This window comes from Lepisma saccharinum, chromosome 8, assembly GCF_977018435.1.
Source record: "Lepisma saccharinum chromosome 8, izLepSacc3.1, whole genome shotgun sequence".
Classification (NCBI taxonomy): Eukaryota; Metazoa; Arthropoda; class Insecta; order Zygentoma; family Lepismatidae; genus Lepisma; species Lepisma saccharinum.
In genome coordinates, this window is record NC_139236.1 from 88,900,963 (window position 1) to 88,928,333 (window position 27,371).

The window sequence follows — 27,371 nt, forward strand, 5'->3', positions numbered from 1 at the left end:
CTTTCCGATTCTACAATACAAAATGGGGGTTTCTATTTAAATTTCACAGCTGCACCCCCGCCCCACCCCCAGGGGGCGGGGGTGGGGAATCAAGTGTGATATCATTGAATAGCTTTCTTTCACTTATTAAACACGTATTTTTTTTTGTTTTCCGATTCGATATGTATTTCTCACGATATGTGACCGTTCCGGGACTTTTGGACCACCCGGTATATATATCACATCACCCCCTTCCCATTTAAAAATTTTGAGTTGAATTAAATATGGCGGACGTCCGCTTGGAACACTAATGTGGTTTCCCCTAAGCCTAACCTGTTTCTATAATGACCAAATGTACCCAGCTGAACTCCTTTAATTTATATAGGGGGTGTTAAGGGACTTTTGAATCACCCTCTAGTGCCTTATATGTGACTTCGTCAACATGAGATCAAGAATCACACACACCACACGCACATACATTAAAAATGTGTGTGTGTGTGTGTATATAAAGGTAGGTAGGTAGAGGGAGCCATTGGTAATACTTTATTTTGCGGGAGGGGCCCAAGATTTGTAGGCTAACGAATACAATGCGTGAGTCTTAATTACAAGTAATTTGCTGGAGAACGAAGTAAGATAGTCCAATTATATAGAAAATAAACCCGCCATAGTAGCTGTGAACTTTCGTCGGCTTGAAAATTATTTATTTCTTAAAGAGAATAATATTGTTTAATAACGGTAATAAGAATTATCTACCCTAAATTTCTAATTGAGAGCACTAGGAGGGGCAACGTAATCCCCCGTAAGCACGCCTGCTTGCAGACACTCACGGCCGGGTAGGCAAAAGCGATTTTTTGGTCCCGTTTTGGCTGGCCAGTTTCCCGTTTAAACTTACCAGGCGACACATGGAAACACTGTAAGTTCACAGGGGGTAGACTGCGACAAACGCGAAGAGAATCGCTTCTCTCTCTTCGGTGGAGAACCAGAGGAGTAGAAAAGGAAGCTTAACGTCGTCGCCTTGTAATCGAGCAACCTCGGGTTCGATACCCGATGGAGGTACATAGTGGTTCGGATTCCATTTTAAACTCTAGGTCCAGTCCCGATTAGCCTTTCTGTGTGTAAAGTGGACTTAAAAGAAAAACTCAAACTCGAAAAGGAAGCACAAAAACATTCTAAGAAAAGCGGATTGGTACCTTCAGATTTTGAAAACACTTTATCCTTTCACAGAACATATAAAAAACAACAAATACATGAAATATTATGTAAGAGCTCCTGAAAAATCTAACGCAAGCGGTGCTTGCCCCGCCTTTCCTTAGCGCACGCAATAGTACAAGGAGATTATGTATGCTTCATCATCAAAAAGCTAAGGTAAAAAAGGTAAAGTGCTCCCCTGTGCATAGCACCACGCCATGAAGGCGTATAGGGGGTGTGGGGGTAACGCCACATCAAAAAGCTAACCTGCTATATTACAAAGGACTTGGATTTACATTGCTTTGTAATATACAAAAATGACAATTTTAATCTCTTTCATGCTAAAACATTGCTGCTTTTCCTAGCAGTCTGCCAACCTGCGTGGCAAAGTGTTCCCGGTTCGAATCTCAGCTTGGGCACGGGTGTTCTTTGTGAGTGTCCCTTGATGATTAGTCAGAAGTGATTGATTGATTGATTTGTTGTTTTAAGTCCACTTTATGCACAGGAAGGCTAATCGGGACTGGACCTACAGTTTAAAGTGGAATCCGAACCACTGTGCCATGTGCCTCCACCGGGTATCTAACCCGGGACCCCTTGATTACAAGGCGACGACGTTGCCTCCACGCCATCGGGGAGGCCCGATTAGTCAGAAGTGACAGTAAAGTGAATCATTTCCTAACATCCCCCGTCCCATAATTTTCAAGTTGGCTACGGACGTGAACATCACGAAATAAAATATTTACAACTACGTTATGCGCCACAGTCATATATTGCAGTTCGATATACGGTTAAGGCACATGGTGGTTCAGATTAGGAATGGCCAAACGGATCCGGATCCGAAAAATCCGGATCCGGATCCGAAAGTTCCGGATCTGGATCCGGATCCGAAAGTTCCGAATCTGGATCCGGATCCGAGAGTTCCGGATCTGGATCCGGATCCGGGTCCGAAAGTTTTGTATCTCAATCCCATTATAATATTACCACACCTTAAAAGGTATTATGATCTTCGATTACAAAGAAATTTTTCATTAATCCTACAAGAGTTTTTTTTCAAGTGTTGTTCGTAAAATACTTTGATACGCATCGGCTAACACACTCTTGCACAAAAATAATCTTACTTGTTTAACATAAAATGTCAGAGGTGATTTTGTAAATGCCATTGAAACGAATATGTATTCATTCGAATGTATTGGAAATGAAAACACACATAAATGTAAGACATTCCATTCCAGGATGAAACCTTTAACACATATAACAAGATAGAAATGTTATACAAAAATTATACAATTCCTCTACAGTTACAGTTTTACAAATTAAAATAAAACATTATAATATATGCAGTGTTATATAATTACAAAGTGTAAGACTAACAAGGGAGGTTATCTAAGTGTCCCCCTCCGATTTCAATGAAACTTGGCAGGCGTATAGTGGGGCCCAAAGGAAGAAATACGTGTTTTTTTGTTTCAGCTAAAAAACGGTTTTAGGGGGCAAAACCCCCTCAAATGTCAAGATGAGGACAAATTGAAGTGAGGATCTGACCCCTGTGTCCCCCTGCGATTTCCATGATACTTGGCAGGTGTGTGTATAAACGGGTCCAAATGAAGAAATGCGTGTTTTTTTGTTTCGGCTAAAAATCTGTTCTAGGGGGCAACCTCCCCTGAAATGTCAAGATGAGGACAAATTGAAGTGGGGATCTGACCCCTGTGTTCCCCTCCGATTTCCATGAAACGTGGCAGGTGTATACAGGGGCCCAAAGTAAGAAATACGTGTTGTTGTTTTTTGTTTCGGCTAAAAAACTGTTTTAGGGGGCAAAACCCGCTTCAAATGTCAAGACGAGGACAAATTGACGTGGGGATCATCTGACGCCTGTGTCCCCCTCCGATTCCCATGGAATTTGACAGGTGTATAGAGAGGCCCTATGCCCCCGGTTTCTTCCTATGCCATATTTACGTGGTTTCAGGGTGAGATCCCCACTTAAATTTCTCCTTATCTTGACATTTGAGGGGGGGGGCTCTATACACCTGCCAAGTTTCATGGAAATCGGAGGGGGAGACTTAGACCTCCCTTGTAAGTGTATTAATTAATTACAAATCGCGCGTGCGCGCGGATCCGGATCCGAAAAAATTTAGGATCCGGAACCAACCGGATCCGGATTTCGGATCCGCCAGGATCCGGATCTGGCCATCCCTAGTTCAGATACCACTTTAAACTGTAGGTCTTGTGCCGATTAACCTTTCTCTGCATGAAGTGGACTTCAAAGAAAAGCTCAATGAAACAAATTCGTGATCTGCTTTGCAACTACAAATTACTCCGAAATCTCAGCGCTCTCTAGCGGTGGTCTGCCAATACTGCGTGCTGTGCTTTATAGTCACGTGATCGGTGCACAGTGAGTTCCGTAAAGAGTCGCGGAACGATTTGAAGGTGCAGCGTTTTTGAGAGCAATTTTTACATTTATTTATTGCTTGTTAAGTACAAATTAGTGCACACGAAGCGTGTTTAGTGTTTATGAATTTGTTGTGAATGTCGTGAAAATAGGAACTTGTGCAAGAAGACGAATATCAACCACCGTCGTCGGTTGAATTAGACGGAAGGGAGTGAGATTCGAGCATAACTTGATCCATTACGTGTTGCTTATTTTTGGCGCTTGTTATCGTGTTCTATTAACCTGGCGCCATTTTGTAAATCGAGGTATTAGTGCATAATAACTGTGAAAGTGCAGGTACGGAATCATATGCGATATGGAAAAGGGGTGTGGGCGTAGTTCATGGTGAAGTGAATTGCAGTTTCGTGAACGATTGAGTGAAAAACGTCAAGAACCATTTCAGTGCTGCCTGTTACCACATCCTGGCTTATGTAAGGTAAGTAGTTTCACGATTATTTTATTGTGTTCTGTGACCAATATGTACTGTTAAATGTGTGTATTTTCACTTCGTTGAATAAGTTCTTGCTATTCTGGCTGTGTCGTTTTGTCTCAAGTTTCGGAAATCATTGCTTACCAATAAATCATTGTAATGTGGCCCGCGATTCATTGATTGGTTCAGCTGTTTTTGACACCCCAGGAAGCCATTTCCTGATTGTACTCTCTCGAGAATTAGGTCGATTTTTTTTAATTGATGTATTTCGATGTTTTATGTATTATAAATTGTGTTTCCGGGCGCGGAAATCACAAATGACAGAGATATGGGCCGTGTAAGTAAGAAAACCTATATCTGAGTACTTTCGCCGCTTTTTATAACCAAAATCGGTTGTATGCACACTCAAATAGCGAGAGAAAACACTTGCAAATGATAACGTCGTCAAAGGTCAAACTCATCAATCACCTAACAAGAAAGGGGTGTAAGGGGTGACCTTCCACATAGTACACCCAAATGTCAACCTCACTTCCACGTTAGTGCACCCTGGACTGAAGACTAACGAGGCTCTGGCGACTGGCCCCATGGCCAGTATAATTTAGTTTGTGTTGTCCTGTGTTTTGTCTTTATTTGTGCTGAGTACCCCTTTACAGCCTCAGCTTTTAACAGAAGTCAGAACATTTTAAGATTTTTAATTACGCAACGATAGAGTTGTTCTTTGTAATGATAAGGGGCTGGCCCCCGTATAATGTGACGGGAGCAAAATAGCCTAAGTGCTGACGCTCCCACAATTTTAAAATCAAAATCAAAATCAAACCTAACAAGAAAGTCGAAAATTTGCTGTCAGCGTCAAAGCTAACACACCTAACTACGTAAAGTTATAAACACCAATAAATCTAACACTCCTAACGATAGTTATTTCACTTCTATTTTGGTTTCGTAAGTTTTCGGTCCTTCGGTGTTTGATTTACTGTATTTACAACACATTTTAATGTAGAATAATTAATATTTGTTGTAAATTTATTGACTTTTGTCATTAATATTCTGTGTTCATGAAGCGGTAGGTAACTGTTGCTATTTTTGATTGTCGTCTTAGTTGCACGAAGTCTTTGAGCTGTGCATGCTTCACGCTAAGGTAACAGACGTACTTTACTCCACAATGAGACATCTCTAAGAGTTAAAACCAACGCAAAACCTTCATAAACCATGCACAATTTTTAACTTTTTGGCGGGGGTACAGAGGATCAAGGGTACCCTCCCCACTTCCCGCAGACCATTGCATGTTACACGAAAGCACGAGGCAAACGGTTAATGTCAGTAGTCGTAGGCCTAGCCTTGAACTACATTTGCAATCGTATATTTACGCTTTACAAATTAGGCTTTATTTTAGGTCGAAAGACCTCCGATCAGGCGTTTATCTAGTATTTCCTATCTCAGGGGTTGTAAGTTTGTATTTAGTGAGGGGGGGGGGGGGGTTACAAGTGTAAATTTAGAGCAAAAATGCCCATAAACTGGGCCTTTGTGCAAAAGTTTAGCAGTGCGTGTGTGTGTGCTCTCACTACCTCGGATGTCCGTGTAGACGTAGACAGTTTCGACTCGATATCATAAAGATTTTAGCATTTGTAACCCGCAGGGGGGGGGGGGGGGCGGGAGGGGAACAAACATCGCCTCTTTCGTTACTTATTTGACATTTTTTAATTTTTTTGCGTAAAATTAAGTCTTTTGATATTGTTTTCTGGCATTCTTTTGGAGCGGGGAAATGTTTGCCGTTTCACAAGGAAAGGCTTTCGATATCGTTAAAAAAATATTTGCTTTCATTTGTCTTCTAAGAAGCCATACACAATAATAGTTATCGTTATTGCTATCATTTAAAATCAATTCTCTATCACTTGGGTAAATATGACGCTACCCACTCTCCACGGAGGCCGCTGTTGCATTGATAAGTTACAGGAGCCGATATGAAACGCGCGGCGTTTTCAATCATACACAAAGAAGGCTCTGATATTATAGAAGAATATTCATTTGTGTTATATACTAGTTTTGACAACCTTCGTGGCGGAGTGGTTAGCATAGCGCGCTACGAAACCACGGGTTTTAGATTCGATTCTTGAATATGACGTACTGTTTGTCGTGTTTGTCCCTTCATCACCTCATCTTCCTTACTCTTAGCTGTGCATACCTCTCAAGTTCTGTGGCAATCAAGGACGTATTTAAGGGGGAGGCAAGGAGTCCGGACACCCCCGAAAGACTTACTAAGTACTAAAATTAAATAATGAAAATAATAAAATAACTAAAATGAAATAATGAAAAAAAAAAACATTCTTGTTTAATCGAGGTTATTTATTTGCACCGAACTTATTGGAAGGCAAGGATTATATTGGGATCACACGTCTTTGAATGACATTACCAAAGAAGATTCATGCAAGATTTATGAAAAACTAAATATGCTGACCAAGGCAGTAATTTATTTTATTAAAAACATAAACTAAACGTAACGTTTCAACCTTCTAGCAAGGTCTTCATCAGACTCTGTATCAAGTACAAAAGTTTTGTTATATGGTGTTATAAGATTTATTACTACTTATAATAATATACATAAAATATTACCAGGAAATTTCCTTTCCTCAACTGGATCTAACATCCTTTTTTGATATTAAATAAATATTCAATTTTTTCCTATTTCACATTAATTTCCTTGCCAGGGCAGTTGTTTTTTTTAATACAAATTTTGCCGAACTTAACTATGCTTAAGCTAAATAATGAATAGTGCTGTTATATCGCTATCCTTATGCCATCTTTTTACCTATTAATGTAACAGAAATATATGAATACATTTGAATATTTTAATTAATATTGTTATTGTAATTATTTAAAATTAATTTATTTAATGTACGCAATAATAATATTGTTATTATTTTGAGACACTTCGTTCGGACCCCCCTGAAATATATTTCTTATATACGTGCCTGGTTGCAATCTCTAATGGCGTAGTAGTAGTTAAGTCGTCACCTTGTAATAAAGGGGTGTTGGGTTCGATACCCTGGGGAGAAAAAGTGGTTCGGATTCCACTTTAAACTGTAGGTCCAGTCCCGATTAGCCTATCTGAGCATAAAGTGAACTTGGAACAAAAGCAAAGCATGAGCTAAAATGGCAGAAAACAAACTACGAAAAATAAAAATGCATGGAAAGGAAGCTACATGCCTTTGTGAAAAAAATATCGGGGCGTTGAGGAAATTTGTGGGATTTTAGGGGTTTGTGTACAAATCACTGCCTCGGATGTCCTTGCAACATACACAGTTTTGACTCGATGAGATATCCTTAAAATTTTAGCCTTTGGAACGGAACGTTGTATACCCAAGAAGGAGGGCAGGGGGGGGGCGACAAGCGGCCTCTCCTTTGTATATTTAACATTTTTCATCTTTATACGTGAAACTTAGTGTTTCGGAGTTGTTTGACATTTTTTGGAGCGGGGAAATGGTTTAGCTATTCGCTGAGGAAAGGACACATTTCACTTTATTTTACCTGTCCCGCTTCCCGCGTTTGCTGATCGCTGGCTTTTCTAGCAGAAACCACGCGGCATTGCCGCTGCAGAAAGCCGAAGCCAGGCTGTGCATAAAATACGCGGAAATGCACAAATATACACAATTTCCCTTCCTGAATGTTCCAGCTAAGATGACACTAAACACAAAAAGGACACAAGCAAATATCACCAGAATAAATTCCATCCTGGATATTTTAAAACGCACACTAATCAGCACCACGCTCACAAAACAAGCTTCTTCAACAAGACACAAACAAAACACTCGAGTTAGACCGCAACGTGGCAACAGCACCTACGTAAGCGCCTTTCTTCTGCTTCCCATTCGCTCCTCGCTGCCCAACAGACGACTTTTTCCTCATTTCTCATTGGCACCGAAACTGTGGCACCATCGCTAGCGCGGGAAACGGGACAGGTTCTAACAAACGTGATATAGTTCGCTCCAATTTTTGACACACTGCACTCGCGCGTCTATTTGGTTACACGGTGCAACACCGAACGACTCTACTTCGTCGATCTGATGTCAAGTAGTAGTGCATTTGGTATCTGCACCGTTTGCACTACGTTCTGGAATAGTGTAGTAGTGTGTGGGTGTATAGTCAAGTGGTGCGTACTAGCAAATCAAAGGAATGCTTAAAGCAGCAGACAGGCATGTGTTGAATCTTCTGAACTTGAACACCGCTATTCGTCTACTTGCACCAGCCTGACATGGGAATACACCTGCACTACACCTAGTGTCAAAAAATGCAGCGAACTAAAAGGGGCTAATAGCTAGTTATTGCTTTTTGTATCATTTTAAGTCACTTGTCCACCACTTGCATTAACATGACGCTAACCACTCCTCCACGGAGGCCTTATCATAGGGGAAAGGGGGGGCTAGAATCGAACGGCGTATCTTTGGGGGTCAGAATAAAGAAATACATCTCATAGAAATAGCGTCCAGGACTATTTAGCTAAATACGTAACAGTTGCATTAGCGAAATCATAAAAAATACTCTTTAATTTGCCCAGCGGGCCCGAGGAGGTTAACAAAAGTACAATTAACTGGTATATTTTAATAAGGTTGCAATTTTTGAGGAGTGGCAAGTGCCCTCCATGCCCCCACCAAATTACGCATTTGTCCAGTGTTATGTTTAATTACCAAGAACGTTCTTAACCGGCATAATCTCATTTAAACTTGTCATTAGATCTCGGATTTTTAGGTTCCTAAAATAGGCTCTAAAAATCCTAAAATAGGCTCTAAAAATCGTAAAATAGGGTCTAAAAATCCTAAAATAGGCTCTAAAAATCCTAAAATAGGTTCTAAAAATTCTAAAATAAGTTCTAAAAATCCTAAAATAGGCTCTAAAAATCCTAAAATAGGCTCTAAAAATCCTAAAATAGGTTCTAAAAATTCTAAAATAAGTCCTAAAAATCTTAAGTTAGGCTCGAAAAATCCTGAAACAGGTTAAAAAAAAACTTCAAATAGTTCAAAGTTCCTGAAAAATGCTGATTAGTTGTAGTCACCGGCAATGAAAATGGGACACCTATATCTTGAAATACGCACCATCTTGCATAACGTTATGTGTGTTGCCTAACCCTACGGCGATGGCAGAACTTACCATGGGGAATTTGCTATTAAAATCCACTCCTCGCCGTATAGTTAGGCAACAATCCTTTTTCATGTCATCCACAGTCAAAATCTGCAATTTTGTCTGTAAGGATCACCTAATATGCTGAAAATAATCTTTCAAGAAAAACATATAGTAAGTTGTGCAAACTTCAATGCTGAAATGTTAGTTTGCAAGGCGTGAATGCCACAAAGCACCGAAGTGACGCGAAAGTGAGCAAGACCACTTTGGATTGTACGTACAGGTAACAGTGGCCCCAGACATTTTGCTTTGTTTAGAGCTTTGAAAAATCACCATGGACGTGTAGGAAGTGAAATCGACAGAGAGTACGTTTCAAACAACGTTCGTCATTAATTTTTTTCGTGACCAAACAAAGCAAATGCCTCTGTGAGACATAAAAATCCTGTAAAACCTTTAGAAATATATAAAAACCTAAAAAAAGGCTTGATTTAGGCGCTTAAACTTAAAATAGGTTCTAACAAGCAAAAAAATTGGTTAAAAACTTAAAATCCGAGGTCTATTTATCATTCAACTTGTGATATCCTATGAGTGAAACTGCGATGGCGTAGTGGTAGCGTTGTCGATATCCAGTGAAGGCACATAGTGAAGGTTCGGATACTACTTTAAACAGCAAGCACAGTCCAAATTAGCCTATCTGTGCATAAAAGTGGACTTAGAACAAAAATTAATCAATCAATTAGTCGTATGACTGAAAGAAACAAGTATTGCCGTAAGTTTTCAGGGACACACACACAAGGTGGTCATAAAACATTACGTAAACCTATAGAAATTAATATGGAGTTGCTTACATGTTTAGTACACTTCCACGTGAACTTCGTTAGTTGCCCGGAGGATATCAAGTCGATACTCGGTGTCTTTTCAGGTACATGTCCTCAGTGATCATTTCCACAGCATCCCTGGTCCTTCCCTTTGAATTTTGTGACATCACGAGGGGTATCTGTATCTCTCGAACGTAACCCCACATGAAGAAGTCCACTGGAGTTACATCAGGTGACCTGGGTTGCCACGGTATTGGATCACCCCCTCTCGATTCATCTGTTCGGAAATTTGGTGGCCTGATACTCAAAAACAACTTAGCCCAGTGCAGCGGGGCCCCATCCAATTGAAAAATCATCTTTGTTTTCCAACTTAACATTAAGTGCCTCTCTTCCAAACTCTGTCTGGAATAATCGTTGCACTGTAACTAGTGATTTGGGTGTTGTGAAGCCACAGCATACACAGCACTTTCTCTTGCACAGACGCTTTTTGGACTCAACTGTACGTATTGTCGCAAACCCCATGTTTACAGCTCTTAGAGCCTGCATACTATACATCCTCTTTATCAGACAAGCTTTACAACCACGTTGCATTTATGTGTGTGTAAATACGTTGTGAAAATCATCGGGTAAAATCTCTTTGCATTTAGATAAGACCATGTAACACACAAACACAATTCTTGTTGACTCGTTACTAGGGGGCAAAATATATGCACTAAAAGACCAAAATATGAACTAAACAGGCAAAATATGCACTTAAAGTATTCACTAAAATTTTAGAAACGTATCATAAAAATTGTTGTTGTCTAGATTAACCCCACCAATATCTTCGCGGTACACAATTGCCCAAGGAGAATTCTTGTCCATAGATAAATATTTCCTGCATGATTGGGTAATATAATTTTTCAACGTAAAATAAATAATGCATTTCTGTTGTTTATAGTTTAAAAATAAAGACAGTTTACAAAACAGAAGATGGTGACTAATTGCTGGAGATTGTTTTAGTCTCAAGTTGGACCATCATGCACTAGAGTTTGTTTACAACTCAACGTCAGTAATAATGCCCTCTATTGCCTGCAAAATGTGCGAGAGAAATTAATAAACCTCCCAGATACCAAGAAGACTTACATGGTCAAAAAATTTATAGTTTAGCTACACTGTGAAAGATAAAAAAAATCATGTGATGCCTAAAAGTAAGTCACGTCGTGAATCTAAGGGAGGACTTGCTATAGACAAGAAACTAGAGTTTGTAAATACTGTAGTACTCTAGAAATTACCAGTAAGGAATTCATATTAACAGGGAGTTCGTTTTACCTATTTGATTTTGTTATTTTTCTCAAGTGAACATTTTATTCCTCAAATGCATGCTAAATATGCAGTTCGAAATTATGTTGAGATCATTCAATTTTAAACATAAAATGCAATAATTTTTGTTCATGTAAAATGATTGTTCAGTCTCAAGCTTCACTACATTGCATAAAAGACAAGAAAATGTCTGCTGTATTAACAGAAAACAGGATTGTTTTAAATATACGTATATCATTTTGTTTCCCTCCATCTACACTTACATAATTAATGGATTATAAGTTCAATATGTGATGTGCGCATTTCAGTTATTTAAATCTAGTCCCGATGAATTTTTACGCATATTAAAAAAAAAATCTGCTTTTCTTACTCTCCAGTCTAGAAAAATGGACTAATATTATGGCACAGAAAAAAATGTTTTACACATAAGAAACTATTCGAATAGTGCTTTAAGATTGAACGTGACACTATCTGCAATTGTTTTTGGGAAGCCCTTTGGCAAGCATAGTTATATATGTTATGTACCCTGGGCAAAATGTCACAGTACGCCACTGAATTTCAGAACTTTATTGCTCTTTTATATAACACATTTCCTTTTATACATATACATGACGTAGAAATTCTTCACACAAAATATAAACTATAACAAAAGTTAATTTGATTAAGAGTTCTTGCAAGGTAACACATCATGCTTAACTTGAGAGGCTTTACACTTCAGATCCTGCATGCAAGAAACCTTGAACTTTACACATTTCTTCTTCTACTTCTCCACATCACACATGAGCCTTTTTGATCTGAAAGTATAATAGTATAATAGTATGTAATATGAACATGATAATTTGGTAATGTAATTGTGAATAGTTACCTAAAGCCAGTGTTGGTAAAAATTGTGTTTCAAAAGAAATAAATTAAAGATTTTTAAGTCTTAAACGTTTTAAGCAGTGTTTTAATGAAGAACAAAAAGGTTTTAAACAAATTAAACATTAAAACGTAATGTTCAGAAAACTTATTTTATAAGAAGAATCCTTGATAAGGAATTTGTTAATAATCCATGGAAGGACTGTTTCTAGTTACAAAGCAAACTATTGATTAACTTCTTATTATACCTTTTCATATTACTTGTCAATCTCTATTCCACAGTTGTTTGGCCCCACTTTATTCCTGTGGTAGCTACTCTGTTTTCTGAAATACCTCATTTTATTTACACTGAAGTTGCTGACTAAGGCAGTTAATTAAAAATTAAAAGCACTTTAAAATTAAATAAAATTAAAAGTGCTTTTAATTTTTAATAAACTGCCTTGGTCAGCAACTTTAGTGTATTTAATATGGAAATAAGGCGTAATTGTGTTACTCATTTTATTGTGAATGCAACAAAATATTTTGAAATTAATACCAGTGTGCGCTAAGTACTTAACCAAACTGTTTCATCTACATCTCCCCAATAATACGTACAATATTGCTACCCAGTTTGGTTTGATGCAGGAAGGTGGAGGAACCAACGATTTCTGCAACCGCTTTAATAGTCAAGGGGTCGTCAATCGTCATTTACAAATTTGTTTAGAGCCAATTTCGTTCACTTTACTTTCCCCAAGTATCTCCCCCCGCAACATCCGCCAGTATAGTTGGTCTTGACTGATTGCTCAGTTACCTGAACACGAATTTCGTATTTTTGTTATTTTAAATTATGTTACGTTACCTCTTTTGAGAGCGGCTTGTAGACCAGATCCTCGTAAGGTATGGCCACAGTATCGATGGACGGAGTTTTGGTGTAGTACAGCTTGGCTCTTCGCCGTCGCATGATCCAAATGGAGATTCCAGACAGGAAGAACATCACAATGCCCACGGTGAAGCCTACGATATATTGAGTGCTTATGGTACAGGTGTAGTCATCATCGTCATCGTTGAAGTAAAGGTTCGCCGAGTCCTGGCTTGCTGCCTGAGTGCAGATCTTCTGCTCGTAGTCCTCGTAGGTCATTCCAGCCAATGGCGCTGGCTCCCCGCAGACTGGTAGTTTGGCCACCACGGAACGGTTCCTGAGCCATCCTGAGAGTTCCTGGACCTGGCGACAGTCGTTGCAGGTCCAGGGATTGTCGGACAGATCTATGAACTGGAGATTCGTCAGAGGATCTAGGATCTGTATGTCCATTCTATCTATCTGGTTTCCGTCCAGCGAGAGTCGAACTATATTCTTCATGTTCGCGAACGTCCCGTCCGGGAGTTGAATCAACTGGCAAGAGCTGATGTCCAGCTCCTTCAAGGAGAGCGAGTTGAGAAAGTTGCTGGAATCTAGAAGCTGCAGCGGGTTGCCTCCAAGATCTAGCGCGTTCAGCTTGCTGTTGCTAGAGAAGGTGTCGGAATCCAGAGACTCTAGGAAGTTGTCCGACAGATCCAAGATGATCAGCTCGGTGAGATTGTTGAAGGCCTCCGGATCGACATCCTTCAGCCCGTTACTGGACAAGTCCAGCTCCTCGAGTTGCAAAGGCCTGAAGGTGTCGCGGCGAAGTGCGGTGAGGTTGTTGTTTGATGCTTTGAGGATGTGGACATCATCCTCCAGATCGTATGGAATGTCCGACAGGTGGTTGTTCTTGCAGTCCACCAGGTTCTTGGTGAAGATGACGCTGCAGTCGCAATTTTCGGGGCAGTTAACTTGATGGGAAATATCTGCGAATGCTGCAAACACCAGACATAGGATCAGCCAGATGTTTACCTTTGCGGCCATAGTAGCTGATGCTTCAGTAGATCTGCAAGTAGACAGATTGAAATTCGTCAGAATGATGAGAAAATGGAAGTAGCAGTGTTTCCAATGCCAAAACCACAAATGTGCAAACTTTGACTTTTTCAACAAAGTGCAGTTTCTGACTACTTATTGTTGATACATTCCTATGATAACTTATAAATAGCCATAAGTAGGTACATATTTTACCGATGACAACATCTATCCAAAAGTAAAACCTGTATTTTTCAGGGATCTTGAATATGAAACTATATTTATCTCAAAAGTAAGATTTAGCATATTGGTTGTTTGGGCGACATTGTATGGCAGACTAGCCTCCCCAGTGGCGAAATGCTTCCGCCTGTAATCAAGGAGTTCCGTGTTCGATTCTCGGTGTAGGCATAGTGGTTCAGATCCCACTTTAAACTATATACAGTCTCTGTAGCCTATCTGAGCCTAAACCTAGAGCGGATTTTATCTCCATGACAGAAAAGAAACAAACTAACTCTACTTTATGAAGCGAGTGGAACCTGGACTACTGTATTGCACGAACATACGATCACTTGATTACAAGTAGGATACGTTAGCCACAGCGCTATCAGGAATGCCGCATAGGGCAGATAAGATACAGTTTTTGTGTATCAAGTCAGGAGAGATATTTTCCACTATTTACCTCTAAACAAACAAGTGAACAATTTCCATATATAAGCCGACTCCGTGGCGGAGTGACGCGCCACGACGTCAGGGGTCCCCGGTTCGAATCCAGGTTTGAGCATGGATGTTCCTTGTGAGTGCCCTTTCCTCAGTTTCATCATATCATCACTCATCCTCGTTATCCAAAAGTGACAGAAAAGCCACGCTAAATACCAAATCAAATCAAAATTAGTCAAGAAAAAAAAAGTTTTTTGATTTTGCAAATACGGCAGTTATTTAGTAAAATAGTCCTGAACGCTGTTTTTATGGTGTGCTCCCCCCAAAAGTTAGGCTCGAAGTTATGCCCATGTTCTTATCCAATTGACAAGAGACAAGCGTCGCTTGTAGCTTGTCACTTCGGTGTCCCTTGAACGATAAGGTTTGAAAGTTTTTCCAAGTAGGTCAATGTGTAAAAGTACCGTATATTTGCTGGCGATAAGGTGCTACAACTCTTACGTTTATTGAGTTTGAGTTCTGCGGTATTAATCAGCGTCAGCTGAAAAAAATACTTTGCATTTTCCACAGTTGTTAATGAATGTAATGCATATACAGGGTGTATATAAAATAACTCCGTGGTTTTGAAGCTAAATATTTTATTAAAAACTCAAACTCAGGAAAAAGTAAATACATGTTTTTGAAGGTAATGTTATCAAGTTTTGTTTACAATTTAGTGAATTTCAATGTGTGCCCCGTTTGTAGCATGGCACACATCCAAACGATAATCAACTTCTTGCCACGTCAATGGCCAGCATGTCTGGGGTGATGGTTGCCACAGAAGCGACAATTCTTTGCCTTAGATGGTTGACATCTTGAATTTTCTCCGCATAAACCATGTTCTTCACATGTCCCCATAGGAAAAAGTCTAAGGGACTAAGTGAAGGGTCTAATAACATGGTCACGCATAAGACCACACCAAACATTCAACTTGGGCGAGTCACGTTGATGCTCAATGAACTCATGAGGCGGCTGTGAGCCCCAAATGCGACAATTGTGTCGGTTAACAGTACCACTGACACGAAAAGTGGCCTCATCGGTAAAACTAACATCGTTTAGAAAATCATTGTTTTCATCAATCTTGTTCAGCATAGAAACTGCAAACGGTTATCTCTTAGTCTTGTCTGTAGGCTTAATTTCATGCAAAAATTGTACCTTGTAAGCTGTTAGACGAAGCCTCTTGTGCACCACTTTATGAACAGTCGATCTTGGTATTCTCAACTGAAGACTGCGTCGTGTCAAGGATTTCTTGGGGCTTTGTACGCTTGAAGTGCGAATTCTTTCCACTTCCTCTTCAGAAACACGCGGCCTACCTGGCGACTTTTGTTTCAGAACACTTATTTATTTATTGAGAAAATTTCAGATACAGCACAGGTGGCCATTTTACACTGAAATTGTCAACAATGAGAAAGCAATAATTATAATAAGCATAAAAAATAAATAAATAAAAAAAAATTAATAAAGAGTAACAAAACAACATAAAAGGGAATAGCAAATGAACAAAAAATAAGTAAGAGATGGCACTATGTGATATTAATTACAAGTATTTCTTCTGATAGAAGACCGAAAGGCAAACTCGGAGGAAAATATATCAATAGTTGAGGGGAGATCATTGTATTGTGCTGCAAGTCTATAAGAGAGAGATCTTTTTTGAATTTCTAGTCTAGGTTTTTTTGTATGAAATAACCTTGTATTGCGAGTTGTGCGCATAGGTACTCTAAAGTGGAATTCCTCAAGGAGTGTGTTGCAGCGGATTTTGCCATTCACAATTTTCCAGTCTTTAACAGAGGTGTTCATTTTGAGTCAACCTCCCCTCACCCTCCGAGATCGCTATCGCCCTCGCCCTCCATCGCCCTCACCCTCCGAGATCGCTCTCGCTCTCGCCCTCCACCGCCCTCACCCTCCGAGATCGGAGTTGCCCTCACCCTCATAAGTCTTCCGGAGGGTGAGGGTGAGGGTGAGGTCTGCCCTCACGAGGGTCGCCCTCCGGAGGGTGAACACCTCTGGTCTTTAAACGCCTTAAGCCATTGACGAATAGTTTTGTCCGAAGGCGCAACACCACCATACTCGCGTCGAAAGTTCCGCTGTACAGTAATAACAGATCCAGTTTCTACAAGCCATATCACACACACTGTGCATTCTGTTGTGGCGTCGCCATTGCACTGAACTGCACTGACTGGGTTCGGCTCGTCTCGGCCACTTTAAGGTCAACGGTGCGCAGTGTTGCCAACCTTTGTTGGAATAAACTCCAAACGGTATGAATAAAACTTAATGAGCTACTGATTTCAAAGTGATTAACTAACCTGAGTTATCTAATACCGTTTGTGCACTATGATTGTTTAAAACCCAGGAGTTATTTTATAGATACCCTGTATTATCATTATTTTCACTGCCGACCATAAATATATTGTCATACCCTCATGAGGCCTCTTGATTACAAAACTACTATTAATACACTTATCAGTACGTTATAAAGGAGACTCCTTGATTGATTGGTTGACTTGGTGTTTTAAGTTCACTTTATGAACAGTAAGGCTAATCGGGACTTGACCTACAATTTAAAGTGGTATCCGAACCACTTTGTGCCTCCTTCGGGAATAGAACCCGGGACCCCTTGACTACAAAGCGACAACGCTAAGGGGAGACTCCTTGATTGCATCAATGCACAGTATATAGAAAAGAGGTGGAAAATGGTCATTATATCACCATAGCATAGTCTGAGCTTATCTCGCTTGCATGATGTGTTTTCAGATAACTGAAATTGTTATTTTTACACAACTTAGCAATTTTTTGTTGTAAAATTAGAGCATATTGAGTATTGACAAACCGCGCAGGGACGGAGAAAGTGAGATACATAAATAAGGAACAAGAAACGCATAAGCATAAGAAGGAATAAATATGTACGTCAGTCAGGGTGGCTACTCACAAGGAATTCCGGGAATTATGCGTGAATTCTGCTTGAATGTTTCTCCGTAGACGTGAAAAATTGCAATTTCATTAATGGATTAATAAAATATGCTTACAAATGCTCTGAGGCAAGTTTCCACAATTTACAGTTCTTTTTATCGAGGAAGAAAAATGAAGCTGCATGAAAAATAAAACAGAATTCTCTTAATCCATTTACTTTGCTAGTGTCCTTTGCAGAACAATCTACCTGACAGACGGAAGATTATTGCAACATAAGATATCTTGAAGTTGATCAGTTACATTTACGTTTAAAATTCTTATACAATTAATGATTTTTTCGTAGATTAAAATATCCCGTAACATTTGTGACTTGTGTTTGTAGATGTATTGAGTCTGAGAATGTAAAATGGCAAATGTAAATACCGCATTGTAAATTATTTTAAATATATACCATTTAATTGAAATTAAACAGAATTTTTGGATACATTAGAATCACACAGACCCTTTATATTGTTAATACGTGTGTATGTGTGTGGGTGGTGAGAAGCAGTAATTCGAAAGGTTGATATGCAGAAAATATCTACTTGTAGCCTTGAATTTTTGGAAAGTTCGCCTTGAAGACTGGGAATTATACTTGAATTTTATCATGGTCCTAGAGTGGCTACCCTGTTAGTGCAACGACGAAAATTGGAAGAGAAAGAGACAGGAGGAAGGAGAAAAGGAAAATGAGAGAGAGAAGGAGAAAGGGAAACAGGAAGAAAATGAGTGAAAAATAAGGAAGAGAGGGAAGGAAGAATAAGGAAGAGAGAGAATGAGTTAGGAGATAGAAACCAATGAAGAAAGAGAGCAAATAGTAGAATAAAGCAAAGAAAGAAAGAAAGGGACAGCGACAAAGAACAGAAGAAAATGAGCTGAAAGAATCGAGAAAGAAAGAAAGGAAAATAGAGAACGTAGAAGAAAAATCACATGGAGAGAGAGAGAGAGAGAAAGTAAGATTGAGAGAGAAAGAAAGGGATAAAGCTAGCGTGGAAGAAAGAAAGTAAATGGTGCAATGAGGCAAATAGAAAGAATTGAAAGGTTGGAGAAAAAGAAAATGGTAAAAAGAGTTTGTGTGTGTGTGACAGAGAGCGGAAAAGAAAAAAGAGGAAGTAGTCCGTATATAGAAATAAGAGACAGAGAGATTGAGAGATATAAATTTAAACAATGAAAACGTAGATATAACGAGGAACAAAGACACAGAGAGAGAGAGATCGGTGCAATGAGACAAAAGGGAAGCTAGAAAGGGACAGAAGAAAACAAAATGGGGAATAGGATAAAAGATAGAGGAAATGAAAAACAGAAACCGAGGCAGAAAAGAAGAGAACAAGAGAAAGACAAACTCGTGAAGAAAGGAGAGAGAGAGAATGAAATCGAGAAAAAGGGATAGAGATACTGAGGAACAGAGAGACAGAGATCGGTGCGATGCAAAATGAAACATAGAAATAGAAAGGGGCAAAGAGAAAGGAGGGATGGATGGATGAATGAAAGGAAGCGAGAGAACATAAGAAAATACGAAGAAAGAGAGAGAGGGGTAGAGAGAGGTCTTAGTAATTAGGCTATTGAAGCGAACCAAATTCACCACAACTACAGAGAATGTGCGCCAACAGATATAACTATATAGTTCTCTGTCATTCTCTACATTGCCTTATGAAATCTTCCGCAGCCTAGTGTGAAGCCGGGAAGTCCATATCGGTGCAAGAGAATAAAGCGAGCCTATTTTTATGTTCAGGGCATTATGTAAGCTTCGGGTGTTGTGAATGAGCGAGCTGATTATCAGAGGCCGCTAGCGAAACCTTCGAATGTGACGCAGGGTAGCCAGTACATGTTACGGTATATTTTAGAGTGTAAAATATTTCCCTTCGTCGCAAGAAAAGTCCCTCGCGCGGCCAGAAAAATATGTTCAAGGGCAGTAGCGACTGCCACGTACTTTTATTGTTTCTCCATTAACATCGGTAACGCGTCTGACTACCATGCTAAAGGTCCCGGGTTCGATCCCCGGCCGGTTCAAATCCGGGAACTTTTCTAACGGTGGAAGCGGCCCCGGCGCCTACCCAGCGTCGAATAACATGGGTACCTGGGGGAAACCCTGGGGGGTAAAGGCGGTCAGGGGCGTGATGCTGATCACATCACCCCCACTCACGACCGGATCAAGAAAGTGTCGGGCGTTACCCCCACACCCCCTATACGCCTTCTTGGCGTGGTGCTATGCACAGGGGAACACTTTACCTTTACCTTTACCACACTCTTTAAAACAAAACAAATATGGGCCATTCCATGTTAAATCAGGTAGAAAGGAGATTACCCTCATAATCACAGATTTTGATGATATTTGGTACACAGCTTTGCTTTGGTCCAAAACCGATACCTGTGAAAGGATTTTGCTGAAATACGATTATTACGAATTATATGAGGGTTGTTCAAAATGTCATTTTTGAGCAACATGCTCTTTTCAATTAAGTATATCTCGGGAGTGAATGAAGATACAGAAGCGTTCTTGAGCTCGTTGTAAAGAGGAAAGACGGTTGCATGTTATGAGATGATCAAATGTTGAAACTTAGTAAAATTTGAACACTGTTCAAATTTCAAGTTTGAACAGCTCAAAACACCCCCCCCCCCAAATCGATTTTTCTCATCTTCGGATATTTTTAACTATCATCTTCCTCTTCATACTGAGAAAGTTTTAATGAGACTGAAATTTGTCTTTAGATGAACTGAATACTTTAAGTACTATTTTCATATTTATAAAGTTACTGGACAAATGACAACTATACAAAATTTTATTGCTTGAGACCTCATTTCGAGATGTTGGAATGAACTCTAATTTATATGTCTCAAAATGTAAGAAGATAACCATCGATCTTGTCCATCATGACCTTCTCCTAGCAAAAATGAAATACTACAGTTTTTCGAAGCTTGTAATAAACTGGTTTCAATCATATCTGCACGAATGAAGACAAAGAGTTATTTACCCTGCCGACACCGTATCATCACCGATAACATTAAATGGAGGAGTCCCGCAAGGTTCCATTCTGGCCCCCCTTTTATACACCTTATACGTCGCTGATATATCAAAGACCATTCTAATCATCGGATTTATTACATAAGATAGATAATCTAAACAACGATGTACGTACATGCCCTTAACAAGTGGCTCACTGCAAATGGGCTCGCAATTAACTCGAATAAATGTGTATACACAATTTTAGGCTCTAACTATTAACTTGAAAAAGTAAAGTATGACACAGTTAACATCAAAATTAAAAACCAAAACATAATTTATGCATTAAAGGTTAAAAATCTGAGCCTTACTTTCGATCCAAATTTTTTCTGGTCAGCACATAATCTCAGTGCAGTGCACAAAAGCACTAGCAATACTGAGATCACTCTACAGGACAAGATACTTTTTCACTAGAGAAACGAAATTATATCTCATCGAAACTCTAATATATCCTATTTTTGATTACTGTTATGTGGTGTACGGCACGAATTTACAACGTAAAATATCGAACAGAATACAAAAAATACAGAATTCTTGCATTCGTTACGTTCTCTCGATCCGGAGAAATCAGCACATCTTACCCTTGCTCAATACATACAAAATTCTTAAGATGTCTTGACGACGTCTTCTGCATCAATGTTCTACAATATATAAGGTATTAAAATTGCAAACACCTACACGAGAAACTGACATTTAGAAATTCCATACATCCATGCAATATTAGAGGTCGGCGAAAAATCGACATTCCCCGCCACTCTGCTGTCAGTTTCGAAGGCTCCTTCCTTTTGGCGACGGAAAAGTAAAGACGGAAAAACGGTTCAATTAACTCCGAGAAGTGGTAGGTGACGATCGGCTAGCGATAACTGCAGCAACTTGGAGGTATATGCAAACAGCATCAAACCTGACTTGCCTAATCTACTCATGGCCTTCCCGATGGCGTAGTGGTATGGTCGTCGGCTTGTAATCAAGGGCTCCCGGGTGGAGGCACAAGACACAGTGGTTCGGATCCCACTTTAAACTGTAGGTCCAGTCCCGATTAGCCTTTCTGTGCATAAAGTAGATTTAAAACAACAAATCAATCAATCAAATCAACTCACGTATACATCTAATAGGAGAAATAAGCAGTCGAATAGGTTAGGCAGGCCAAGTTTAGTTCTATTAGCGTAGCTTGCACAGTACACAATAAATGGCAGTATATCTCCTAGTTGCTACAGCTGTTGCTAGCCTTCTGTTTTTTGCACTTCTTTTCCCCTCTATTTCTCTACACTTTTCTCTCTTCTTGTGTTTCTCTGCACATTTCTCTTTCCCCTCTCCTTTCTCCTTTTTCTATTCCTCTATATCTCTCCCTCTTTCACTTTGTTCCTCAATGTACCATCAGTTTTTTGTTTGTTTGTATCTTTCTTTCCCTGATACTCTTCTCAATCTTCGACCGTTTTCTCTTATATCTTTCATACAACATTGTATCTCAATCTTTCTATTCCTCTCTCTGTGTGCATGTTATCCTTTCTCTATTAGAAATTATTCTGAAAATTGCTAATGTAGGTCGTTTGGGAAGACTATGACTATATCACGGTGGGCTGGAGCACACCCTAACTCAACCGCTAGCGACGCCCTTGACGGGGTGTACAAACCTTGTACACTCAACTCAATTAGTACTCCGGCACTTTGTTTCTTTATACACCATATTTGCAGTGCAGAAGATACAATTCAACTTACAAGTGTATCAATATACGCTGTGTAAAACACACGTTATTACTAACTTCTTTGACCCTGAACAGTAGGATCCATGAGTATGACCGTGCAAATTGTCCATCACCATGTTCGTGCACTTTATTTAACCCAATAAGAGCTTCAAGAATTAAAAGAAAACTGAAAACAAGCTGTTGACAACTTCTGCACCAACATACATAAAAATCCATCGTTTAAAAACACACAGGATATAAGAGAAGAATGAATAAAAATAGTCATGGACAATTTGCACGGTAATACTCATGGATTCCACCGTATATAATTCTGATATTGTGAAATTTGATAATTTTTCGTTCCTGTTGCACTCGCAGTTGATGGGCCTTGGAATTGGAGTGCTGAAACTGGAAGTTACACAAAATTGCTTTTCTCTTTAAACATTAATATAATAAATACATCTTAGGAGTGCACTTTGTTGGTATTGTTATTGCAGTGGCGCCATTTGAATTGACTTGCACAGGCTAGTTTACAATGAACACTTAACAGGGTTTTTATTGCAACACTTGTTATAAATTCGTCCCTCCCCTGGACACGTCACTGGCTATTGCAAAGCGCGGAGTAATCTATCAAAGCCCAGTTCTTTTCCGCGATATATATAGATCGGAACATTGCCTGTTTTATCACCATGAAGGCTAGACGACTTATTGTTTCGCGTATGATCACGTATCTCCCATATACTCAGCTGTGCCTCATGCTGAGTGAGTGTGTGTGTGTAATGAATGTTGCTCATGTGACGAGTTGTACGTGAATTGAGAGTTTCTTGCAGTGTGAGCTACTAGGAATGCTTTAGGTACAGTTAATCAATTCTTTTAAATACACTTTATGCTCAGACAGGATCATTGGAAGAAACAATTAAACATTTCAGAACAATCGGTGGCGTGCAATACTCTTTACCCGCCCTTCTGCAATATTAATTATTTATTATGAATGTTATTCACTACTGGTAAATTGGTTAATAATTATATTATTATTATGTTTATAGTTTCAAATTAATTAAATAAATGTTACTTTCTAAACATCTCGCCATACATATCGACGTGAACTGATTATAATAACAATTACAATATTTTTTCATTATGTACATTTAAATTTTTATTTTCCAATTTGTCAAATTATATATTAACTATATCTATGGTTTTTATTATTTTAAATATTTATGGCAGCGCCATTTTTACAATTTATTTACACATATGATTTCTAATGCAATTGTTCTTTAGATATGAATAAGGTAAAGTTATTGTAGATGATGTGTGGATGACTTTCAGATTTGACCTCTTAAGGGCAACAATACGACCTTGAAATGACCATTATGGTCAAAACTTTTATATTCCATTCAAATAACAGTATTTTTTTAAAGGTATTTTTGCTTCTTGGCTGGTCTACCATATCTTTGAATGAATGATTTATTTTACTTCGCGTTTCTGCTACTTTTGGCTAATTGCGAAGAAGAGGATGAATGGTGATAAGATGAAATAGATGAAGGGACAATCACAAGTACACAACATAAGTCCATTTACTGGCCATGGGTTCAGACGCCAGAGCCTCGTTAGTCTGCAAACTGCAGTCTATGGTGTACTACGTGGAAGTGAGGTTGGCATTTGGGTGTCTTGAGAAATGACACCCTTTACAGTCTTTTCTATGAATATTAACCCCTTATTTGGGTCACTCAAGAATAAAGTGAATATCGAAATATATTTTGTTGGAAGAAATGTGTTATACCAGAAGGCCTAGCTAGCACCGACACTGATCTTGCGTTCAAAGCCGGTTTTTCGCCTTTCTGTCATATAGGTAATGACGGCAAGATGCCTTTGTTTCTTCTTTGCTGCCATTTTGAATAACTGTTCTTATCTTCACCATTTTTACATGGTGAAACTTTCCTCACGTGATCAAATCTGACTTCAACAAACCGAGGAAGAATTGCCGATACGGTAATATGCTTGATATGGTAATTATGCTCTTGGTGCAGCTGACGAGAATGTTTAACCGAAGCTTTCCTGTAAACAGCAAGTCTAGCCCAGGTCAAATAACGGTAGGGAAGTTTCGTATTTATCAAGAGTTCGAAATTACCACGGTCACTTCCTGGTGATTTCACGACCAAAAATGTAAGGTCCATTACTATTAAGATAAGTCTACCCGATTCCCATTTTGTAGACACAGTCCTTTCTTGTCAGTCTCTGTTCCGAAATTTTGCTGTCGAGACGTAAAGGCGTCTATATTTTGTTTTGTTTGTATAGTGGAATGCACGTATTACCAAGCAAATTATCCATGACCATGGTCATGCACTTTACCCAATATAACTTGAAACATACGGCCAAACAGGCTGCTGACATCCTCTGCATTAGCCTAGTTAAAAATCTAATCCTTAAAAAACACGTAGGGTAGAAAATGAAGTGGTCATGGACAATTTGCCGAGCAATTCTTGTGAATCCCACTGAACGCATCCAGGTACAAACAACGGCAAAGGTAATAGTAGACCTCACGGCGAAGTGGGTTAGAAACCCTGCGTCCTTCAGGACAGCTTTGATAAGGCACCTGAATTGTCTCAAGCTGAACCAGGAAATGGACGATCTTTAATCCCCAAGGCCATTCTGCAAAACGAATGCCAGAAGAGGTTTGTGTGTGGATTTTCTGGGTAATGATAAGTGCATATGTTCTTGTTTTCTGTTTTCGTTATTTTATGTTGCTTTGCTACCTCTGGAATTTGAATGACGAATAGAGTAATTTGATGAACTGACATATACGAAAAAGCCAAACCAGAGGCAAATTGTTATCGTAACGCGCTTCAAAGTCGAATAGCTGGGTTTAGAACCTGGTCTTCATCCCACCTCCACCTATCGCATCTTTAATCTTTATCATCGCAATTAACGGAGACTGGTAGAACAATGGCGTGAAATAAAAAAAAAATAACCTTCGGTGTCGGCTTCTGAGTTTGAAGCATTGTTGTTTCGTCAATCAATAGCAAAGATCGACCGTGAGAGTCAAATGAAATATTTCTTACTTTCTAATGAATATTAACAAGAAAAGAGCGATAGCTATTCCTCGTATTTTCGCAAGAAAGTAATTTCCAGTCTATGGTGATAATGAACTGTGTCCGAAATATGGTTAAAATTAATTTATGTTAATCCATGCAGATGTAACCCATTACGGAGGGCCTTCACGATGACGTAGTGATAACGTCAAGTCGTGCAATCAAGGGGCCCTGGATTCCATACTCGGTGGAGACACATAAAGGTTTCGATCCAACTTTAAACTGCAGGCCCAGTTCCGATTAGCCTATCTGTGCATAAAATGGACTTGAAACAAAAACCCAAACTAATTAAGAACTTGTCGCAAAGTGCTGCCTAGATCAAGAATGGTAACAACGAAAATAATTTCGAAAAGCAACAACACGCAAAGCACCTCAAATCCGCACGGGCTTACAACATGATACTATTCGTCACATAAAAATTATTATTTCAGAGTTCAAATTATGACATTCGCAGAAATTTGGAGCCTTCAAGTTCGTTGTTTCTCTCAATGATTAAGTGCTTTCTTTGCTTTGCATTGCTCTGGCTCGCTCATTCGCTATCTTTGTGTGAGGTTAGATTAAATGTGATAGAAGCTTATCGTGAATCCTTCACACAACTTTGCTTGCTGCAGGTTTGACAACAGAACTTCTATCGAACATCGCTCATGTAACACATTTTACCTATCAGCTCTAAATCCACCATTTAATTCTCACATATATTTATTTTTGTTATTTAGCGTCGATTTTCTGCCACTTTTTGGCATTCGCGACGATGAAGATGAGTGAACATATGATAAATAGAACATTCAAAAAGAACAACAATGTCCAGGCCGGTATTCGAACCTAGAACCCCTGACGTAAAAGCGTCTAGTGCTACCACTCAGTCAATTTTCACGTAGAAACTTACACTTACACATCTCTTCCTTACATATGTATTTCGTTTTATCTGCTGCACTTATCTCATGGTGAATTCTAACCCCTCATTTCAGGTTTATCTCATGTTTATAGCTATTGCTTTGTAGTGAATGATAATCCTATTAAGCCTCGTGAATCTTATTCCGAAGAAAACCCTATTAGAGGATTACGTGTGTAGTGTCATTCATAATATATATAATAAAGTCTGCTTTGGTCAACATTTTTAGTATATTGAGCCCGACCCTGTGGCCGAGTGGTTAGCACATCGCGCTGCGACGCCAAGGGTCTCGGGTTCGAATCCCGGTCGGGCTTGGTTGTTTGTGAATGTCCACTCATCAATTTCATCATTTCATCACTCATCCCCATCTTCGCAAATTAGCCAAGAGGCACAAAACGCGAAGTAAAATAAACTAAATCAATCAATCAATCAAATTAGTATATTGAATGAATATTGCATTTTCATTTCGTGTTGAGGCATATTTTCGTCATCTAGATTTTGCATTTAAAAATGTAGGTCCAGTATATTAGTCATTGTGAATTCGAGTCAATTAAAACATTTTGCGTTGTTGCGAGAATATCTATTAGGATACAATTTGGACATAATGAATCTAAGTAGAGAAACTACAACTTGTAGTATATCAAAATTACCATGTCCAAATGATCTCCAAAAATAGTGTATAGCACGTCACATTTTAAGTATAGGTGCCGGCCAACGTGGCAGAGTGGTTAGCACATCGCGCTACGACACCAGTGGTTCCGGGTTCGAATCCCTGCCTGTGCATTGATGTTTGTGAGTGTCCATTCATCAATTTCATCATATCCTCATCTTCGCAAATTAGCCAAAAGTGGCACAAGAAGCGAAGTAAAATAAAGGAATTCAATCAATCAATTCAAGTATAGGCCATGATTGTATCTGGTATATGAACGAGATGTGTCCCTCCTCTTAATGTCACTTATAAAATTAGTGTCCGAAAGCAGGTATTAGGTATGAACAGAGCAAAAAAATACTCCTGAGCAATTACAAGTATTATAATAAGACAGTTCGTAGCCGGGAGTTATGAAAGGTCTTCCCCAACCTATCCGCTTTAGGCTCCGGGTTCGAGCCCTGGTC

General features: G+C 39.2%; 1 protein-coding gene across 1 annotated transcript in view; it reads right to left on the minus strand.

Moving 5' to 3' along the window:
* The window catches only part of LOC145991889 (uncharacterized), a 69,218-nt gene that overhangs the window by 11,122 nt on the left and 30,725 nt on the right, over positions 1-27,371 (minus strand). The window contains exon 4 of the mRNA XM_083127923.1: positions 12,945-13,989. Coding sequence (XP_082984049.1) covers positions 12,945-13,989 — 1,045 coding nt within the window. The remainder of the gene's footprint in view (positions 1-12,944; positions 13,990-27,371) is intronic.